At 39.3% G+C, this 23,229-nt stretch overlaps 1 protein-coding gene and 1 non-coding gene across 8 annotated transcripts in view; both read left to right on the top strand.

Annotated features, from left to right (window-relative positions):
* The window catches only part of RABGAP1L (RAB GTPase activating protein 1 like), an 856,710-nt gene extending 835,382 nt beyond the window's left edge, over positions 1-21,328 (top strand). For all 7 annotated transcript variants that reach the window (XM_030823945.1, XM_012511351.2, XM_030823947.1 and 4 more), the window contains 5 exons: positions 1,463-1,567; positions 4,501-4,584; positions 8,887-8,958; positions 14,711-14,908; positions 15,914-21,328. In XM_030823945.1, coding sequence (XP_030679805.1) covers positions 1,463-1,567; positions 4,501-4,584; positions 8,887-8,958; positions 14,711-14,908; positions 15,914-16,066 — 612 coding nt within the window. In that variant the 3' untranslated portion in view covers positions 16,067-21,328. The remainder of the gene's footprint in view (positions 1-1,462; positions 1,568-4,500; positions 4,585-8,886; positions 8,959-14,710; positions 14,909-15,913) is intronic.
* Positions 21,329-22,540: 1,212 nt separating this feature from the next.
* LOC115837740 lies at positions 22,541-22,646 on the top strand. The gene has a single exon (XR_004032797.1). It is a non-coding gene; the product is annotated as a U6 spliceosomal RNA (small nuclear RNA).
* Positions 22,647-23,229: the final 583 nt, after the last annotated feature.

Here is a 23,229-nt window from a genome sequence, read left to right as displayed (position 1 = left end):
ACATCTAATGCATCAGAGCAATTTTTAGAGTCTGAAAGACTTTTAAGGGACTTTTTCGCCTTAACTACCCAACGGTTTCAAATGATCTGCAAACAGAGCTCTAACCACTGGGCTATGAGCCATCAGGAGCCAGAAGACAGGGCAAGCAGAGCAGCTGGAATGCAGTTTCTCTACAGTCACCAGCAGACTGTGCTGGCCTGGCCATCTGGACATGCAGGAGACACAGCAGAAAACAGACAGAAGGCCGCCTGGCCAGTCCTCAGCAGACTGAGCTGGCCTGGCCCATCTGGACATGTGGGAGATATGGCAGAAGACGGACAGAAGGCCATCCGGCCAGTTTTCACCATTACTTGGATAACATTTTGCTGCTGTCAGCCAGGGATAGCTTCTTCACATAATTGCCTCTCCTCTGTGTCTGGGTTCTCCCTGCTGAACTCATCCTGTGGCCTTCTGCCATCTCCACTGCATGCAGTCTACATCTGCAATGACTTAGCCACACCTCTTCATTCACCACGTACTTAGGGAGCACCTATTCTGTACTTGGCATTGGGCTTGGTGCTTGGGATAGAGTGATGAGCAAAAGAGATATAGATCTTGTCTCCTGGAGCTTAAAGCCTAGTGGGCAAGACAAATAAATCCCATGTGTAAGTTGTCATTACAGTCCTATTAAGGGAAATATGAGAGATTTAGATAGGGGAGCTAATTTAGATGAGGGTGAGTGGGCCAGGGCTGAGGGCATGCTTCATTGCCATGTGAACTTGAAGCCAAGGCCTAAAAGGTGAGAGTCCAACGTGTTAAATAGACATCATCATTCTAGAAATATGATCTTTTCTTCCTGGGTTCCTGGTCCATATTTCCATTTTCTTCATGGCTCTATCATGGGTTTTTGGTCTTGATTTCTCCTTACTAGACTCACTGCCCTGTGTGAGTGGCCATGTGGGCAGGTTTACCTCAGCTAGTCTTTGAATTTGCCACCTAATTGTTGTCCTCAGACCAGCCTGTCTGCTCCTCCTCTCTGAGTCAACCCCCATTCTCCATCAGTTGAAAGTTTCTATGTGAGGCTCTACCCCTTCATCAGATCCATCTATACAGAGTGAGTGCTGTTGTAACATCTAAAAATCTGTAAGAAGCATTTAGAAGGAGGATGGACTTTGATGTTATTCAAATCTGAATTCAGATCATGACTGTATTAGATGTGTGACCCCAGACAGTTTGTTGGATCTTTCCAAACCTCACTGTCATAATCTGTAAAATTATTGTTGGTGTGTGGATTAGAAATAATGTGTGCCAACTAGCTGGCACATAGTTGGCATTCAGTGAAAGCAGCCATCCCTTGGTTGAGCTAGGAGGGAAAAGAATGACTTGCAATAATTTTGGAACAGCAACTGAAGATTGGGTTTGGAGAAAGTTTCCACACACTTTCTTTACCCTCTGTATGACTGTGATGTACCATGATTTGCAGGCAGAAGACAAGGCAGATGTGTTGAATAAGGAGCTCCTCTTGACCAAACAGAGGCTGGTGGAGACTGAAGAGGAGAAGAGGAAGCAAGAGGAAGAGACTGCCCAGGTAAAAGGAATATGTAGGCTTTTCTTTACAAAAGTATGTTGGTAGGGAATTAATACTATAAAAAAGAAGGAAAATTAAATTTCTTCTAAATCAAAGGTGATGTTAAAGCAGTAATGTAAGTAGTTGAGTGTACTTACTCAACATTTTTGTCCAACATTTCTGACATTTTTTTTTTTTGAAGGGTGTTAAAAGAGGAGGCAGTATTTCTACCCTTGAACAGCTTTTAGGAATTTGCCTTTACTGAGATATTTAGCAAGAGTGTTGAGTTTTCTCTAAGTTTAGTAACTTGGAATTATGATCCAAGAGCTTTGACGAATCTGCAAATTTTGTGTTGTATCTCCAAGATAATTGACTTCTCTGAAGTAGTTTATGAGCATTGTTAAACCGAAAGCCTAGAGATCTCTGCTGGGAGTTGCCACACAGCCCCTGCCTCAATCAGTCACACTTCATTTTCCTGATTTACACCTTAAGCAGCATCAGTATTCCTGGAGCTGCTTTCAAACCTATTTCCTGGGGGAATATAAAGAAACATTTTGGGAACCAGCCTTGAAGTTAGCACCCTACACTCTTCATGGGAGCTGTAAGGCTAATTAGCCAGAAAATGCCACCAGTGCAAAGCACTATAGGACGGGCAGAGAGGCCTATCGGCCCAAGGAATTGGAGCTCTCCGCTTCCCCAAGGAAGAACATGCTGCTTCATCAATGTTTTCTACCCCTGTCAGTCCCAGCCAGGGACCTGACACAGATTAGATTATGAGTCAGAGTTTCATCACAAACAATTGAAGTCTTCTGCCAAGAGTGTGTTTGAATTTTACTAATATAGCTAACTTATAAAGTGAGGAAGCATCTCAAATCGTGATTAGCTTATTTTAATGAGTTTCATTCTGAGACATCAGTAATACTAAACTTAAAGCACAGCATAAAGCATTTCAAAGATCTACATCCAAGCAACCAGAAAAAAAGTTCCACTAAAGTTACATGTGGAGGAGTGTGTCATTTAGCACCTTCCAGACTTTATAAAGTGTTCCATGGTTTCTTTTTCCTTGGAATCTGATTTAATGAGTCTTTGGCGTTTACAGCCACCCAGGATATATATTTTTTACCTACTCAAAAATTTTCAGGGGCTGATTACTCAGTTTTAGATTATTTAGGCTCCTTAATGGGTTTTGTTTTTTCTTTACTTCCTGCCATCTTTGGGCCACTTAAGCTACTCTAGATGAGGCATAAAGCTCTTGGCAAATAAATTTAACCCAGGTTCTACCTGCTCCGTGGTTCCATAGACATATACTAGCCTGTAAGCAATTGATACCTAAAATGGGAAGGAATGTGACACTTGAATACTCACCTAGTATGTTGCAAGAACAACCCAAGATGCTTTGCAGTTCCTCCCCTCCGTGTGCGTCTGTTTGTGTGTGACTGTTTTAATCATTATGGTACCCTTGTAAAATAGGGATTATTCTCATTTTCAGATGAGGAAACTATGGTTTAGATAAATTTAGTGACCCTTGCTCAAAGACTCTCAGCCAGCCAAGTCTGTCCTAACATCTATGGGGCCTTATCGTGGGAGGCGAGAAGGTTATCGTTTATGTCCTTAAATTATGTTGGATAGAGAATAAAGATCAATATAAACAACTGAGTGTAGATCAGTATAACTTACCAATTGCTTTTAGAATTTTAGAATCTAACAGATATGAAGAAATTCAGAAATCTAATGAGGAGTACAATTATAAATTGCAATAATTTATGAATTAGCAATTACAGAGTATATGCCATTAATAATTTGGGATGCTTTAGTGCAGAACGCATCTCTTTATTCTGATTATGTACTTAAAGTTTAAGCAGAGTTGTTTTTTGTTTGTTTCATTACTTGTTTGTTCAACAACTTGCAGAATTTAATTCTTTCTTTTGTATCTGGTAGCACCTGAGCTTTTCTATCACCTTAATTTTCCCCTATACCTAGAATTCTAGAGCTGCTGGGCCACAAAAATAACTGTGGTTGTAACTATAGCATTCATAATTTAACATTTCAGTGACTGTAACAAGTACCTGCCATTATGTGTCACTTTAGCTCCTTCTAAAGTCAGTTTCTTTAGTCCCTGAATCTCCTGTCCTTCTCAAAAGCTCTTATCTTCCCCCATCTTTTCTAACTCTAGTCCCCAAAGCCTCTTGTTTCTGCCTCCAGAGAGGTAACAGCAGTAAAGGTAGACTATAAGTAAGGAGGCCTACAATGATTTTTTTCAGTAATTTATAGCGTCAAGAGTAATAAATTTAACATGCAGTATTGCCTTGATGTTTTTAGACTTTTTTTTTTTTTTTTTTTTTTTTTTTTTGAGACAGAGTCTGGCTCTGTCCCCTAGGCTGGAGTGCAGTGGCACCATCTCGGCTCACTGCAAGCTCTGCCTCCCGGGTTCACGCCATTCTCCTGCCTCAGCCTCCCGAGTAGCTGGGACTACAGGCGCCCGCCACCACGCCCTGCTAATTTTTTTGTATTTTTAGTAGAGACGGGGTTTCACTATGTTGGCCAGGATGGTCTCGAACTCCTGACCTCGTGATCCACCCACCTCAGCCTCCCAAAGTGCTAGGATTACAGGCTTGAGCCACCGTGCCCGGCCTGTTTTAGACTCTTATAAGGATAAAGATAGCTTCTGAATGGACACTTATTTAGCAATATGTTTAGAAGTAGCAAGCATAAGCAATTTTATAATGGTGTTGTTCACATGTCTCATATTTTACAGAAAAGAAAGTAAGGTTTCTGTATCTCTGCAGATGATTGACTTTTTCAGATTATCAAGATGCAGCTTCCATGAAGATAATTTATATAGTTAACGTTGTTACCATTGTTACTATGAATCAGACAGATTTGAATATAGATGTTTGTGAAAATTTATTAAGATTTTGGCTGAATCCTGATATTTCTCATTCTATTCTTTCTAGCTAAAAGAAGTCTTCAGGAAACAGCTAGAGAAGGCAGAATATGAAATAAAGAAGACTACAGCTATCATTGCTGAGTATAAACAGGTAATGTACTTCTGTGGCACACAGAGCTAGTTATAGTTTGCTGCTATAAAAGTAATTTTTTTTTTTTTGCTTGAGGCCAGGAGTTTGAGACTAGCCTGAGCAACATAGCAGGACCCCATATCTACAAAGAAAAAATTTTTTTTAGCCAGACACAGTGGCGTGTGCCGGTAGTCCCAGCTACCCGGGAGGCTGAGGCAGGAGGATCACTTGTACCCAGGAGTTTGAGGCTGCAGTGAACTATGATTGCACCACTGCACTTCAGCCTGGGCAACAGAGCAAGACCCTGTCTCTAAAAAAATAAAAATAAAAAGTAATTATTTTGTTGTTTTTCTTTGGGGAATAAATATTTTTGTTTTTAAGGTTTCCAGAATAGTTTTCCAGATTTATTAAATTTGGTGACTCACTCTCTCCTTTGAAGCAGACAGTGGTTAGACATACTTATAACTTATTACTTATAGCTTATTACTTATAACTGATAACTTGGGAGGTCTAACTGACCAAAACAATCTATTGGTTATTTACAGTGTTGGGTAGATTTAGAGGAATAGAAAAACCTTTTGATGACTACTGAGATCCTGTTTCTGCCTTACTCAGAAGCTAATTTCCAGCAGATCACACTCGGAACATTTGCCTCTTTGTGAAGTTTAATTACTGTATTAAATGGCAGTAGCTAGGGGATCAGTGTGTCCTTTGCTACCACGGTACAGAATGTGGTAGGCACTCTTTTTCCCACATGGCTATGTGGCCTTCCCCTCTGCAGGCCAATGCTAGCAGGAAGCTTTCTATTGTGAACCTTAAAATGCCTTTAACCAAGGGCTCATCTTCTTGAGGATGTTTCTGGCCCCATCACCAGAGTGGACTCAGAAAGCGGCCTTTCCTGGTATCTACTGGTATCTTCTTGTCCTTCCTGTTGGCTGGACATGGCAAGGATTCCTCTCATTGCTGAGACCCTGAGTGATCTGTTCAAATTCCAGGTTTCTAGAATTAAAGTACCATATGCCATCTTCTGATCTAAAGATTTCCCTGGGGTCTTCTACTTCACATAGGACACTGAAGTCTGATACTTACTTTTTTAAAAAATGTGTTTTTTTGCTTATAAATTAAATTTGTGTTCTTGTGGAAAATTAGAATAGTGCAGAGAAGCATAAAGAAAACAAATCTCCCTCAATCTTTCTAGCTAGAAATAATCATTGTAATATATTGAATATGCATTGTTGCTATACAAATGCTTTATAAATAAATTTATAATATATATAAACAGGATGAATTGTATTATCCTATTTTTTTGTAACTAGCCTTAGTTCACTAATACATTATGAACATCTTTCCATAAGGAATCCGCATATTCACAGAAGATTGAGAAATAAAACTTTAGAGCTATTTTACTCTTCCATGATAATCAAGATATGTTTATTTAATGCCTGCTCTCTGTGAGGCTTAATACTTTGACAGACAAAAAGATGAATGAATTCAAGTTTTCTTCTCTAGAAGCTTATCATATAATGTGGAGGTAATACCTATGTAGAAATAAGAGGAAGGGAAACTTACTACATGTGGGAAATGAAACCTTTTGAGCTGTGCTTCAAAGGTGATATGAGACTTGGATCTGTAGAGATAAAGAAGATCAAGAAGAGGATGGAAATGGTAGAAAAGAGAGAATAGGATGTGCAAAGGCATAGAAGTAGATGAGTGAAGAGAAAAATAATTCATTTGGTAAGAGATTCCGGTACAAAAGAGAAGCAAAGGGACGTTAGGGTCCAGATAAAGGAAAGTCTTCAGGACTAGGCTTGGGACCTTGGATTTTATTTTGTTTGTGGTAGGATCTTTTTGAGCAGGAAAGTGGCATAATCAAAGACATATTATTGGCACTAATCTGTCCCAGTAAGAAATGTGGAACCAAGGAGACAGACCACGAATACCAGAGTCCAAGTAAGAAGAACCAGGTCCCTGAACTAAATAACTAATGAAAATAGAGAAAAGGGAGACACAAAAGAGAGTCTTTTCTTTTTTTTTTTTTTTTTTTTTTTTTTGCTAGACAAGAGAAAACCTTGAAGGTGATCTGAGATGTTGAATGTGGGCATCTAGGAGAAGAGGTGGTAGACATCATTAACCAATACAAGGAACATTAAAGACTATGTGCTGTGGAATATGGAATTTCCCATTGCTACAAATGCATGTTTTTCATTGCCAGATTATGCTATGGGTGGCCACCAAATGCAGCACTCTTTAAATAGTAATCCTGGGGACTATTCTTGAATATTATCTGGCAAGCCCTTGAAATAATGCAAAAGGCAACAGACCCATCTGTTTGAAGATAAGGATACAAGACACAATCTAAATGCATTCTATAGTTGGAATTGGCTATTACTGGCTCTATGCATAATGTTTTGGTTTATTTAAAAGGGTTTAAGGCTTGCAGAATCTACCATGGTGATCTCTTCTTTTTAACATCAGTCAATACAGTCCTACTAATGGTTCCTCAGGCTTGGATCTGGAGAAATTGGAATGAAACTCAACAAACTGAACTCAGCAAGCAAGTCCTCATCTCCAGAGCTATTTTTGAGTAGACTGGGATTTTTTTTAATGTCTGTTTTGATAATAGAGGTAGATCATATATGTTTTTATCTAAAATTGTACTTTAAAATTTCACATTCCGTTATTCCATCTTGTGTGTGTGTGTGTGTGTGTGTGTGTGTGTGTGTGTGTGTGTGAGACAAGGTCTTGCTCTGTCACCCAGACTGGAATGCAGTGGCCTGAACACAGCTCACTGCAGCCTTGACCTTCTGGGCTCAAGCGATCCTCCCACCTTTCATCCACTTTTCTAAAATAAAAGATTCTTATTTCAGACAATGGATTTGAACATCCAATACTTATCTAGATTTTTTCCTTTGAAAGCACCTATTTCTACCATTTCTAATACTTGTTAGCACCTTATTTCAGAATCAATAATAATAATATATTTTATTTAATGTACACTTACTATTGGCCAGGTGCTATGCTAATCCCTTTGCATACTTTTTTTTCCACTTGATTGCTATAGCACAGCACTTTTTAATCATGAGGAAACTGAGTCTTAGATTAATGACTTTGCCCAAGCTCACAAAGCTATAAAGAAATGGAGTTGGCCTGCCTTAAACTCACATTTAACTCCAGCAGCTAAGTTTTTAATTTCTATGCTATGTTGCCAAACCTACTTAATAAGAGTTTTAGTCTGTATTATTTTCTGGTCATTTTAACTTTGTTTTATCCACTCTGCCACTTCTTTTTTTTTTTAATACCTTAAATTCTGGGGTACATGTGCAGAAGGTGCAGTTTTTTGTTTTTTTTTTTTTTTTTTTTTTTTGAGACAGAGTCTTGCTCTGTCCCCCAGGGTGGAGTGCAGTGGCGCGATCTCGGCTCACTGCAAGCTCCGCCTCCCGGGTTCACGCCATTCTCCTGCCTCAGCCTCCCAAGTAGCTGGGACTACAGGCGCCCGCCAACACGCCTGGCTAATTTTTTGTATTTTTAGTAGAGACGGGGTTTCACCGTGTTAGCCTGGATGGTCTCGATCTCCTGACCTCGTGATCCGCCCGCCTCAGCCTCCCAAAGTGCTGGGATTACAGGCTTGAGCCACCGCGCCCGGCCGAAGGTGCAGTTTTTTTACATAGGTATACACATGCCATGGTGGTTTGCTGCACCTATCAACCCATCACCTACATTAGGTATTTCGCCTAATGTTATGCCTCCCCTAGTCCCCTACCCCTCCACCAGGCCCTGGTGTCCATGTGTTCATGTGTTCTCCCTATGTCCCTATGTTCTCCTTATGTCCATGTGTTCTCATTGTTCAACTCCCACATATGAGTGAGAACGTCACTCTGCCACTTCTTAAGGAAACTTTTGTGATTGAAAGCAGGTTCTTTCCATGACAGTAGACAGGAGATATTTCTGTCTAGAATTCTTTTCATCAAGATTTTCTCAGCATACTAACTTGTAGAAAGTGAATACTCAGCAAAGATTCTACAGGTTAATTCCAAAAGTGAGGCCAGGAATTCACTTGAACCAGTCACAGGCTAGTGACAGAAAGAAACCAAATCTACTCCCTGTATGTTTCTACTAATTAAGGTAGAGTGTGCTTTACATATGGAACGCTCCAGCTTTCTGCTGCTCATTTCCGAAATGACTGGCATTTGCAGTGCTATTCATTTGTAAAATTCCTTCTAGGATCAGATGTGCTAGCGTAACATATGAATTGATAAGTAGTTATGTGTACATGCTGCAAGAGTTGTTTTGTTTTCTAGTAAAAGGCTCTTTTCTCATCCTTAGATCTGTTCGCAGTTGAGTACCAGGCTGGAGAAACAGCAAGCAGCCAGCAAGGAGGAGCTGGAAGCGGTAAAGGTAAGGAGTGAAATCATCCTGTGATAAAATTTATTTCAAAGTCACACAGGCTTGTAAGTACCTGAAAGAACCCTGAACACCACCATTTTGTATTAAAGGATTTATTAACAGGAATTATGGAGACTAGGATACCTCTCTTCTGACCAGGTGTGATTGTCTTCCCTACCAGCTGAAAGGTTATGATGCTCCCATTAATCATATGTACTGTCAGAGGCAGCTAACATGAAAGAAGTTAGGATTTGACATTGTCACAAGAAGCCCCAGAGCTTGAGATGAGCCATGTAGCTTTCTTGGGTGGTGTGAACCTGAGAACCCTCAGCAGCCCACATCTGACTGAGCCTGCATTGATCTGGCTTCAGTATGGGACTCAGTAGGATCATCCCATCACTCTCTTTATAAGTAAACACCATGGGCAATATAGAACTCAGCTGGAAAAACATGTGTTGGGTAACTGATTCTTGCATTAAGTTTTTAGAGGTTTATTTGTAAAGAAAACCTGTGGCATTTGTTTACTTGCTGCCCCCTGGTGGTAAAATGCATTATGTTGATGCTCTATTTGAAAAAAACAGATTGCTTATTCCATAGAAACAACAGTAAACCAATGGACTGGTATTCTTAAGAGGCAATGTTGTCATAGTCAACTTTTGGGATCAGTGTTACAGAAAACTGACATCATCTTATTTGAATATGTTCAGGTTTCATACTAGTAAATAAATGTGTAGTAAGTAATTTAGCATATAATTTAACAATCTTGAAGTGATTTAACCTTTCTAAGCTTCATTTTGTGTTCTATAAAATGGAGATAACATTACCTGCCTCAAAAAATCATTCTGAATGTTAAATAAGATAATGAATATAAAGTACATAGTGTATATAAAGTGCTTAGATTAGTACCTGACATACAAGACCTTGTATTCCAAAAGTATTTTCTTCTTACTCATGTTACAAAATATCAATGAGAGATTTAGTGAGTATAGAGTTTGGTGGTCTCCCTCTCTGATGTGCTAAAATTTGTTGTTTGTGTCTTCCCTTTCTGATCTACTTTTGCACTTCTTTCTAGTTAGCACTTACCACGCTTTGTACATTATAGGCATACTGACCAAGATTCAGTTGATGAAGTGTCATGGCATAAAGGGGTTAACTCTCCTGAAGTGAATTTTTTTTTATTTCTTCCAAAAAAAAAAAAAAAGGGATACATGTGCAGAAGGTGCATGTTTGTTACATAGGTATACATGTGCCATGGTGGTTTGCCATGCCTATTAACCTGTCCTCTAAGTTCCCTCCCCTCAGTCCCCACCCCCAACAACAGGCCCTGGTGAGTGTTGTTCCCCTCTTCTGTGTCCATATATTCTCAATGCTAAACTGAAATCTTTATGGCAGTAACAAAATGAGAATTTATACTGATTATTCAGTAAAGGTTTTATTGAGCATATACTATGTGCATAGTTATTAGACTGCCATTTTGTTATAGAAATTACACATGAAAAGGAGCTTAAAATTTTCCTATAGGACAAGTTATGTACACATGCAAATTAAGAACTTAGGAAGCAGTTCAAGGGAGCTAAGTTGGGCCAGGTGCAGTGGCTCACGCCTGTAATCCCAGTACTTTAGGAGGCTGAGGCGAGCAGATCACCTGAGGTCAGGAGTTCAAGACCAGCCTGGCCATCATGGTGAAACCCTGTCTCTACTAAAAATAACAAAAATTAGCCAGGCATAGTGGCTCACACCTGTAATCTCAGCTACTCGGGAGGCTGAGGCACGAGAATCACTTGAACCCAGGAGGTGGAGGTTGCAGTAAGCCGAGACTGTACTCCAGCCTGAGCAGCAGAGTGAGATTCCATCTCAAAAAAACAAAAAACAAAGTGCTAAGTTGGATCACACTGACAATCAGTGTTGTAGAGAAAACAAAATCATGAGAACTATAGACCAAAAAAGGCTTTATGGAGATTGGACTAAAGCAGGGTGGACAGAAATTAGTTAGAGAGAAGTGTTTAAACAGAACATTATAGAAGAAATGATGTGAGTGAAGACCCAAACATAGGAATGAGTATTTCAGTGTCTCATTACAGAGACTGATGTGATTAGAATAAGTATTAAGGAACAGAGGAAAATATTAGCTAAGTAGGTAAGACTAGCTAATGAAAGGCCATGACATTCAGGAAGAGGAATGTAAACTTGTCTTAGCCAGAATAAAGAAGACAACTAGGCTCACGCCTGTCATTCCAACAGTTTGGGGAGGCTGAGGTGGGTGGATCACTTGAGTCCAGGAGTTCAACTTGGTGAAACTCCTGGACTGGGCGCCTTGGTGAAACCCTATCTCTACAAAAAATACAAAAATTAGCTGGATGTGGTGGCATGTACCTGTAGTCCCAGCTCCTCAGGAGGCTGAAGTGGGAGGATCACTTCAGCCCAGGAAGCTGAAGCTGCAGTGAACTGTGAGCATGCCATGGCACTCCATCCTGGGTGACAGTCAGAGCCTGGTACAAAATTAAAAAAAAAAAAAAAGAAAAATACAGTATATCTTCTTTTTTATTGATGATAAGGCCGCAAACGGGTAATTCATTTGATCAAGGTTACACAGCTAGTAGAACCAGGATTTAAGCCTGGAAGTCACACTCTGAAGTCAATAACATTAGCTGTTAGACTATACTACCTCCCCTTTCTCTAGTGCTTCTTTCTGTCTCATTTGGTATGATAAATAGCTTTTGGTTTTTTCAGTTTCCTGTAATAACCTTCTTTTGTCATGATCACCCCCCAGTTCATCCTTTACACTATAATCAGAATGAGTGTTCCCAAATATAAAGTGATATTTGACTATCACTCTGTGTATCAATGCAGAATTAGATTGGCCACATATAGGGAACCCAAAATAGCACTGGCTTAAACATAAAAAGTGTTGATTATTTTACATAAAAGCAGCCTAGGACTAGAAAGGTATATCCTTGGTGTCATTAGTAACCCAAGCTAATCAGTCATTAGTGACCTACATCTTCATGTGGACTTGTATCCTCAAGGTCAACTAAAAACCAATCCTTTTTTTTTTTTTTTTTTTGAGACGGAGTCTCGCCCTGTCGCCCAGGCTGGAGTGCAATGGCACAATCTCGGCTCACTGCAACTTCTGCCTCCCAGGTTCAAGCTATTCTCCTGCCTCAGCCTCCCAAGTACCTGGGATTACAGGCGTGTGCCTCCACGCCCAGCTAATGTTTGTATTTTTAGTAGAAAAATACAAAATACATGGTTTCACCATGTTGGCCAGGCTGGTCTCGAACTCCTGACCTCATGTTCCACCCACCTCGGCCTCCCAAAGTGCTGAGATTACAGGCATGAGCCACCGTGCCCAGCCCAAAACCAATCCTTTCAACTAGAGCTCCCACCATCACACCCATACTCTATGGCAGAATTTTAGTCCAAAAGGAGATGCAGGATATAAAGGCCTCATTCCCCTGGGTGAGCTCTTTCTAAGCAGCCTTCTTATAAGCTCCCCTCTAAACTTCTGCTTACATAGCAGCTTTGAGGGAATTTAGGGAGTGTCACCTTTTTATCTAGACACACTGCCAGCTCAAACTCAGGGTCTGTTAGTAAGGAAGAAGGAGTAATGGATATTGGGTGAGAATCAGCAGTATCCACCACATTTTAGCAGGTCTGCCAGACTGCAGCTCTGTCAAACATTGCTCTGTCTTTCACATGTAACACCAGGCTCGGTAGAGTAAATGAATACATTTTCTGTAGGATAAAATCAGAATTCAGCAACATGGCATTTAAGGACCTTTATGACCTGGCCACAGGGATCTCTCATCTCGCTCATTGTTGAATCACTTTCTGCTTAAGCCATTTTAAATTCTTTTAAGTTATCTGAAGATGCTATGTCTTTGCACATGGTGGTGTTCTCTTTGCTGAAATGTCATCCTCCCTCTTATGTGATCAATCTATTTCTTCATGTGGTTCAACCTAATAAAATTACTTAGCCAGCTCAGTAAACCTTTAATCATTTAAGACTCAGATCAAAAGCTATCTCTTTAACATTTTTAGTCAACAGTAAATACACAACAAATATTTACAATATGCCTATATTGGGCTAATTATTCTCAGAGGTTCTTAAGTGAGTGATAAGTTTTGTTTTTACATGTCTAATGAATATTAATGAACAGGAATACGAAGAGTGGTTTATGGATGGGATGAGAAGGAAGCCAGTGAGTACTGAGAAGGTGACCCCCTAGGGATTTGGCCTGGAATGGCAAGAGCTCAGACATGTCAGAGGAAGAAATTTTTATTTTTATTTATTTATTTTTTGAGACGGAGTCTTGCTCTCTCGCCAGGCTGGAGTGCAGTGGCGCAATCTCAGCTCACTGCAAGCTCCGCCTCCCGGGTTCACGCCATTCTCCTGCCTCAGCCTCCCGAGTAGCTGGGACTATAGGTGCGCACCACCATGCCCAGCTAATTTTTGTATTTTTAGTAGAGACAGGGTTTCACCATGTTGGCCAGGATGGTCTCGCTCTCTTGACCTCGTGATCCACCCACCTTAGCCTCCCAAAGTTCTGGTATTACAGGCGTGAGCCACCGCACCTGGCCCAAGAGGAAGAAAATGGTCAGCTGGACATGGGATGAAAGAGGAGCTAATGAAAAGATGATCCAAAGTCTTCAGGCCCCAATGGTGGAGACATGCCCAGTGGCACAGAAGTGTAGTGGAGAGTTGCTTTTTGTGTGTGTGAAGAGAGAAGGATGGGCACGGTGATGGACACACTGAGCTTGTTGTAGCAGTAGGGCATCAAAGTAGAAATAGCGTGTAATATCTTTTATCTGCACTGAATTATGTTTGAAAATAGTTTTAAGAAAACAACAGCACTATTGTCTGGAAAACAGTTGCTGTTGTTCAGTGCTGTGTGCCCGACTGGCAATGCGGGCATGTGGTAGAGTTACTTTTTTTTTTTTTTGAGATGGAGTCTCATTCTGTCGCCCAGGCTGGAGTGCAGTGGCACGATCTCGGCTCACTGCAAGCTCCGCCTCCCGGGTTCAAGCGATTCTCCTGCCTCAGCCTCCCGAGTAGCTGGGACTATAGGCACGTGCCACCACGCCTGGTTAATTTTTTTGTATTTTTAGTAGAGACGAGGTTTCACCGTGTTAGCCAGGCTGGTCTCAATCTCCTGACCTTGTGATCTGCCTGCCTTGGCCTCCCAAAGTGCTGGGATTACAGGCATGAGCCACCGCGCCCGGCTGGAGTTACTTTTGTTACTTTTAACAATAGGGGTCTTCTTTGCTTAAAACTCAACAACAGGACATGTGCTTTGTTGCAAGGGTAGATTTAGGTTAGTCATGATGACCTTCCTCAGTCTACTATAGGCAAGTTCTTTAAACTCTTCAGTTTCTTTCTTTATGAAATGAGGATGATAGTGCTTACTTATACAGTTGTTCTAGGATTAAGTGAAATACTACAAGTAAAGCATTTGGTGTGGGGCTTGGCATCTAGTAAGAATAATGATAGCATAAAATTTCTAGAACAGATTTCAAAGAGATGCTACAATACTTTCTATTTCTAGGGTAATTCTAGAGATACTTCAGGAAAAAGGAGCACCCGTCTTGGATAGTTGGGTTCGGGCTGACTAATGATTTTGATTGCAGCACAAGAAAAATAACCTTCAGAAATGGGCCTGCATCCATGACAATAAGCAGCATCTAAAAAAGTCATAAATTGTTTCAGAAAGTGATTTAGCCTATGGAATAGTTTGATGTTGGTTATCTCTTTTGGATACTTTAGGGTAAGATGATGGCATGCAAACACTGCAGTGACATTTTCAGCAAGGAGGGTGCTTTGAAACTAGCAGCCACAAGCAGAGGGGACCAGGGAATTGAAACGGATGATGAGAAGGACTCACTTAAGAAGCAGCTGAGAGAGATGGAACTGGAACTGGCACAAACCAAACTGCAGTTGGTGGAGGCCAAGTGTAAAATTCAGGTTGGTGATTTGATAAAAGAACAACAAGAAAGAATAAACAATTAATGGTCCAGGATACTCTAGTACTTCAGAATATACCTATCTAGGTTAGAATTGTATGATGAATACATTTTCTGTCTGCTAATGTGTCCTGCATAATCACATTTTATATCATGTATTCTTAACGCTGATATAAACAAATATATAATTTTAAATGAAATTTTAATAATTAAAATTATATCTTATGGGAACTTAATTAAGCATATGCTTTTTGGTTTTTTTACCCTGAGATTTTTTGCTTACATCCTTTCTCACAGAATGTGGTCACTTCAGTGGCTGATCCTGAAAATGAAAAACCAAACCCCCTCTGCTGTGTCTACCCTGAGAGTCACACATTGGCTGACACCTGTTCTTTCCTTTAGAGCTTCTTTTTATCTTTAGCTCATTTTGTCAAACCCCTTTCCCCATTACCTTTCTCCATATTGGAGCATAATACAATTAGAAATAGTCCTGGCTTCTGATGGACTCTTCATTTCATTTTCCCAGTGATCCCTACCAGCACCATGGCTGCCATGTTGCCAGCCTCCACCACACCAGCCAGCTTCCACCATGTGTCTGCTCTGACCTTGGACATTCTTAGGGCAAAGCCTATTTCTTTGGAACTGGAATTCATTCATGCTTATACTATCAGTAAAAATTCATCCATATGTTTACATTTATTTGTGGTTTTTAAACCTGTTATCTCGGGTTGAACCTAAATCTAAATTTGGACCTAACTTGCAGCAAAAAAAAAAAGAATAAAATGAGGTTTTCTTTCACTGTTGAAAGAAAGCACAAATTCTAGATTTTTGATATATCTTTTAGTTCTTAACTTTATCCTTGTACTAAGAAGCCAATTCAATCTCTCCTGGGTTTTGTGGGAGGAAAATTGGCAGTATATACCTTGAGACTCCAAAAAGCTGTACACTTTTATTTATTTATTGGCAAAGAGAAAACAAACTCAGATGATTTTCTTGCTTTAATTAGGAACTTGAACATCAGAGAGGAGCCCTTATGAATGAAATCCAAGCTGCGAAAAACTCTTGGTTTAGCAAAACCCTAAACTCTATCAAAACGGCCACGGGCACCCAGCCATTGCAGCCAGCACCGGTCACCCAGCCACCCAAGGAGAGCACATAGTTCCAGCCTTACCCAAGCACAAGAGCACAATGTTCAAAGCAATGGAAATCTGGGAGGATTCTTCCTGGTGTCCCTTTGAAGGAAAGTCAAGGAGGCCAGAAAACAAGCCAGAATCTTTCAGTAGCTCTCACTCTTTCTGTATGACACTTTTCAAAGGGATGTTATTTAAACTGACCTGTTCTATGTTAAATACCTATTTTCCAGCTTCATGGAAGGCCATGTTCAGATCCATCATAGTATTACATACTATTTTGTTTGCCTGATGTTTAGTTGGAAATAAGTAATTCAGAACTAAATCCTTATTTAGAACTAATTATTCATAATTATTTTTATCTTACATAAAAATGGAGACATCTGTTATTCCAAGGTTGAAGTGATAAGATCTTTGTCACAGGAAAAAAAAATTGAAACCTAAACATCTTAAGTTTTCAGGATCTATTCTGATAAAACACACTGTGGGGCCAGGCATGACCGCTCTCAGGTTTCCTCCTGAGCCTGATTCCCAGGGGTGTGATAATCCTGTCCAAAGGAAAGAACCAATCAGCGATCATTGGTTTACATTCATTTTCTGTTCGGTACATCTGGAAATGAAGTGCCAAGAATAGACGGGCTGTTCAGACTATACACTAGGTAAAAGGAACTGAGATTTTAATAAGTGTAGGTTAGGATCATTTGGGCTGTGGTATTCTAACAGATCCTTTTAAGAACTCCACATGGGACTTGTGAGTTCCTAAGTATGCCTAAGTATGGACACAGATGTGACTTCTGGCAATTATAAAGTTAAAGGTGGATATTGCGCCTTACAGACTTAGGGAGCCTTTACCAGAGACGCCTAAAAAGCCCCAGGTTCAGCCATTGTGCTGAACAGAGTGAATATAGAACCAGAGACAGAGTATTTCATTTAACGTTGATACATGCTTGCTAAGGAAACACTAACAATACTGTAACTTTGTTAAAGGACATAGTACTGAAATGGGAAATAGAGGTCAGACTCACATCATCTTAGTTTAATGCTGGGCAACTTTTTCTGATTTCTGTAGTTCCCTGAAAATGTGTCCTTTGTACCCATAAAGAGATACAAATGCATTTGTAACATTTTTGATTGAATATAAAACCTTTCTCATGGAAAGGTAAAGCTATTGTTTAAAAATTAGTGGAAATATTTTTTCAATTATATTTAACATGCCTATAAAAATAGTCCTTCCAGGAAATTATTTGATAAGAGCAAACTATTTTTATTTTATAAACTATTTTGGAGGCCTCTGATCCTTTCACACCAACCAAACTACATTTGTTGATATTCATCATTGGCCTCATTGTTGAACATATTATTTGCAAAGAATCTTAAACTCTGTAGTGCCAGAATGATTCTCATCTGTGCCATATTTTGCAATTAAAAGTAACACACCCTTAGAAGAATCAAATAAGAGCCATCTACACCCCAGGAGGATGCACCAAGTTGCTCACAGTGGATCTTTTCCTCTAAAATGATCTTTTATGTTCTAAAAAGTGAAATCCCCTTTACCTGTGTTTATATTCTCTACAGCCCATAAAACTGATGTGATTGTTATGTTATACTCATCAGATAATACTTTTCTTACATAAATCTTTTGTTGTTGTTCTGACATCTTTCATTACAAAATTTATTTTCTTAACAGGAAGGAACATAACCCAGCGTTCCAAGTGTCTGTTGGCTTTAACATTCTCTACATGGTGGTCTAGATAAGCTATTTTTTTTTTTTTTTGTAAAATATAATAGCTAGAAAATGTTATCTTGGCACTTGTTTTTGTAAATCATTTAGTATAGGCTGTTAGCTTTACTGGTACTTTACGCTTTGATTCCAAGAAGCCCTGTACAGTTGCCTTATCAAATGGCCAGCTAAATTAAAGATGCTCTTTTGTGTTGTGAATTTCATGGTTCTGTGCAGAGCTTGTTTCAATTTACAAAAATAAGTACATTCCACAGAATGCCTAAAGTGCATAGTTTTCTTTAAATAATAGTAGGTGAGGGAGAAACATAATGGCTCTAGGTCAATCCCTTATCTGAAGACCTTGTTCAACTTCATAGTCCCTTTCCTTTTAAAAAGAAAAATCCCCCCCTGGCCAGGCATGGTGGCTCACGTCTGTAATCCCAGCACTTTGGGAGGCTGAGATGGGTGGATCACCTAAGGTCAGGAGTTTGAGACCAGCCTGGCCAACATGGTGAAACCCTATCTCTACTACAAAATACAAAAATTAGCCGGGCGTGGTGGTGGGCGCCTGTAATCCCAGCTACTCGGGAAGTTGAGGCAGGAGAATCACTTGAACCCAGGAGGCAGAGGTTGCAGTGAGCCAAGATTACGCCATTGCACTCCAGCCTGGGCGACAAAAGCAAAATTCCGTCTCGAAAAATCACCAGGTACATACCTCTCAAAGTTTGATAAGTCCATCTTTTGAGTTTTCTTTTAGCTCTTTCAAAACATTATGAGGGCAATACATAGTTGTTTTTTTTTTTATTCTCCAGCCCCATATCATACTTGGGTATGCCTGTTGGTACCATAAGCCTAAACTCTCCTTCACTGCAATGCCTTTGAGTCAGTAGCAATAGTAAAGACTAGAAACAAAGAAAATTCAGAATTTGGTATGTGATATGATTGTTCATACAATATGTTATAATAGCAATATTCCAAACAATATGTCCTTCACTGTCTATTGTTGGAAAACTCATGCATCCCAGCATGAAGTAACTCCTAGTTTTAATTTCACTTATTTTGAGATATATTTGAGAATTGCATCTCTTCTCTTGAATTTCATTTAGAAGAGATTAACCAGCCAAATATCCAGGAAAGTTTCAAAACATTCTCGTGTTTTTCATCCTTTCCTAGGATGCACTCTGTATAAAACATTCCTCTGAAAATCTAATATTTGCAGTATCTAAGAATTGATCATTTCTATTTTCATTAAATTCTGTAGAAAAAATTAAATGAATGAAATTCAACTTCATAATTCAGTTCATCAGCTTTTATATCTTGAGAATCTAAACACGTCTTTAAATCTGAAAGAAACCAAGCTGGATTTTGCAGTGCATATGTTTGCTAGCTTCCCACATCCTGAACCATGTCAAAATTTGGTTATATTTAGTTACATATAATTTAATGCAAAGAAATTCTCAGTTACTTAATGTTCTGTTTATTTATGAGTGCCTATCAGGAACACTAATAGGAATGCCATTCAACCAGTGTCTTCTGCCCCTCTCCCAGCTGTTAAATTAGTACTTTCTTCTTCATTGGCTTTCTGAAATGTCCTGAGTAAAGTAGAAAAGCAACCTTTGTATGGATGTGGGGATATTTAATAGTATGTATCTTCTTTCATTTTTTTCCTAGGGTGTATTAATATTTATTTTTCTCCAACCCCTGCTCCATTTTCTTAAAATATTTTCCAGTTAATAACTAGTTGCTTTATTTCCTAGCTGAAGTGAGAAAACCAACAGAAAACAATACAGATTTGGGCAGAGGAGACAGAGTTAGATCTTTAAAGGAGTCAGCCAGTCACCCAGAAGGAGAATCACACGTGTAACTGATGTAGGGGTTTAAGCCGCCTTTTACTTTCACTAAAATCTGTCTACTAACTCTTCCACCAACCTTTGCATCAAACACTTAGGTAGCTGCCTGATTAGGGGGCCCCTTTAAGGGAAAAAAAAAAATTTAAAAAATTAAATGCCTTGGTTTTGTTTATCTTCTGGGAAAGAGCACTTTTATTTGATTAGCAAGATGTTATATTATATAACTTGCCCCTTAAAAACACTCCAAAATACTGACTCCTTTGCTCCAATTACAAATGAGAGAGTGAAGAAATTCTGTTGTATGATTTGAACACTATTAGGTTTGTATGTGTGTTTAATTGGAAGAATTTTATATAGAGTATCTCTGCTTCTTTTGTTTACCTGGGTACCACACAACCAAATACACATTGAGATTTCAAGAAATGATGATGAAAGCCAGAAGGCCAGACCACAGCTCTGCAGCCTGTTTCCTACAACCAGATATAAAACTCTTTCTAGTCACCATGCTGATAGTCACACTGAACTAGAACTGTCCCAACACATTCTTCCTCTCTCATAATGGCTTCCATTTAATACAGGCAAAGCCCTTTACCTTAGCAAATTCTTTATCTTTCAAAAGTGACCAAAATGATGACTTCAACCTTGGCTGCACCTCAGTAGGAGATTCTGATCTTGAGTTGTAATGAGAAAAGTGGACATATAGGAGATTTTAGTGACTGCAGTCAGCTGTCTGGCATTCCTTTCTCAGTTTGCATCTAAAAGACTACATATGTCAAGCTTATCTCCACTTGACTTTGCTGCCTGCTATAAAAACATTTCATTAATATATCCCATTTTTCCTACCTCCATCTCTGGTTTGTCATTAGTGGTATTCTGAAAAGCTTAAGAAAAAAGAATCATTGAGTAGAAGGTGAACATTTTAAGTTATTTTCCTTTTTCATTGGCAATTAGTTAACGTAAAATCTTTTCCATTAAACTGTGTAACTTTTAATAACTATATATTATATATGGGATAAAATATGTGGACTGAATTGTGAGAATATAAATGCATCGAAAGACTTTGGTGTCATGAAAGCACAAGAATAAGGCTGGAGATGGTCCCAGATCCAAGATGTCCCAAAAGCCTTTTGTATCAGTTTCTCTATTTTTGGTATTTTGCATAATGCATGGATCCTTTGTTCAAATGAGGGACAAAGTTTCTCAGTCAGCCCCACTTCCTTTCTTTCTAACTCCTACCTTTCCCTTGCAGAGGAGGTAGCAGAGATTCTGAATTGTCTATTTTTATGAATTCCATTATTTTGTCCATGGCATCTCTAATGAAAACAGGTTCTAGAATAAAGGAGTTGATTAGTCTGAACAGTACTAATTAACTACAAAATAAACGTTAGTGATCAGCCTCTTCCTCTATAAACAATGACCAATTAGATGTTTCCATAATTCCATGTATTATGTATAGTACACTCTATAAATGTAAATGTAATGCTTGTCTAAAAAGTGCAATTTATTGTACATTGTCCCAACAAATGTTTACTTTTATAATCGTTATGAACAAGAATTGGATTAGTATCTTGTTTTTATGTGTGAATGAAGCCTTGTGAAATAAACAAATGCAACTGAGAAGATAACAAGGTGACTGTTTTTGTGAGCCAGTGATGTTTTCAATGCTTTGTGTTGCCCCTTTGGCCCCATTAAGCAGTAATAAACATTTGTTCTGAAGTCCATGTATGTCTTTTTTATTTTTTTTAGTTGAGTTTATTCTGACTCATTTGAACCCAATGTTTATGTAACACTTCTTACACCTGACCCCAGACTCCAGTCAACTTAGAAAACACACAGTATATACCCTGCAAAATGATACCCTGTGCAGCACCACCACAAAGCGCCTTATTTTCCTCTCTACTGAGGTTCCTTTATTCCAACTAGCAGAAACCCTTGCAAACTAGCTTAATAATAGTAATTTTAAGAGGCAATTAATTAAAAGGAAATAGGATATCTGTATCATAGGTCCCAAAGGCCAAACACTTGAGCCAGAACGCACTAGGACAAGGGGCTGGAATGCCATCAGGACTCTGAAAGCAACTGTTCCCACAATTGTGCTTCTGCTTGTCCTTCCAGATGACACTTACCTGCTTCATTCTTCTCTCTGAAAACAGGCTTTCTCTGCTTCTAAGTACACAGCTACCAAGTTTACATATCCTCTCTTCAAACTACCAGCAGAAGACTACCATCTCAATAGTTCCAATTACAAATTCTGGAAAAAATATGATTGGCTAATCCTGGGTCAGGTAGCTGCTGTTAGTCCTTTAAGGTACAGCAAGATAGGAGATATTATATAATTCAAACTAAACTTCAGAGGCACTTATGAAAGTGGAGATAGTGTGCAGAGAATCCCAATCATATCTCATTTGCATTTGCATTTTGTTCTGGGAATCCATGGAACCCAAGTGAAATCCCAAGAGATTGATCAGCTCCTCTTGGAATTCAGCATGTATTAACAAATAATCAAAGACTGTAAGATTACAGCTTTTGGCCCAAATTCAGACCACAGACATCTTTCATTTGGCCATGTGGTATTTTTTGTTTGTTTTCTGAGACGGTCTTGCTCTGTCACCCAGGCTGGAGTGCAGTGGCATGATCTCAGCTCACTTCAACCTCCACCTCCCAGGCTCAAGTGCCTCCCACCTCAGCCTCCCAAGTAGCTGGGACTACAGGCATACACCACCACGCCTGGCTGATATTTCTATTTTTTATAGAGACAAGGTTTTGCCACATGGCCAGGCTGGTCTCAAACTCCTGAGCTCAAGCAATCCACTTGCCTCAGCCTCCCAAAGTGCTGGGATTGCAGGCATGAGCCACCATGCCTGGCCCCCACCTGGTATTTTAAACAATGTGAAATTTCACATAAAAAGTAAAACAATCAAAATTACTCAGAAGTGCTCACTTCAACAGCATATACACTAAAACTGTAATCTACAGAGAAGACTGGTGTGTCCCCTGCACAAGAATAACACACAAATTCATTAAGCATTCCATATTTTGCACAGTCCCCAGAAGGTCATTTCTTTATCTGCTGACAAGCCCCAAGGGAACAGTATAAGTCATAGCAAAAAAAATTAAAAATTCAAAATATCCATTGAATTTGGCAGTTAGGAAATCATGAGTAAGCTTGACAGGTACAGTAACGGGGAAGCAGTAAAGGCTGCCTGCAATAGGACTACTGAATGAGAAATAATTTCACTTTGAAAGGAAAATTATTCCAAACTTTGGAAACAAGGCAAAAAGGTGAGTGGCATGTCCTTTCAGTGTCAAACCAAGGACTAGGGGATTGTACTTTGTTCATTTCATTGTTCACTACTGATTTAAAAGTCCTATACTGAATCTATACATTAACTTGTAGATTTTTGTCCAGTAAGAATGCAAATCCCTACTTCCTTTCCAGTGGAACAGATAACACCAAAAGTTATAGTTTATTACCCTGTGAGACATTAACAGGTTTGTATCTAACCTTGCCACCTTATACTAACACAACATTATTAAATTGCCTATAAATACCTGGCTACTCAAATACACTCTCAGTAACATTAATGAGTCGAATAAAGTATTTGCCACATGTCCATTTATA

The sequence above is a fragment of the Nomascus leucogenys genome, chromosome 12, assembly GCF_006542625.1.
Source record: "Nomascus leucogenys isolate Asia chromosome 12, Asia_NLE_v1, whole genome shotgun sequence".
In the NCBI taxonomy this organism is placed as follows: Eukaryota; Metazoa; Chordata; class Mammalia; order Primates; family Hylobatidae; genus Nomascus; species Nomascus leucogenys.
The sequence above is the reverse complement of the archived record's forward strand: the minus strand, read 5'-3'. Positions and strand labels throughout refer to the sequence as shown.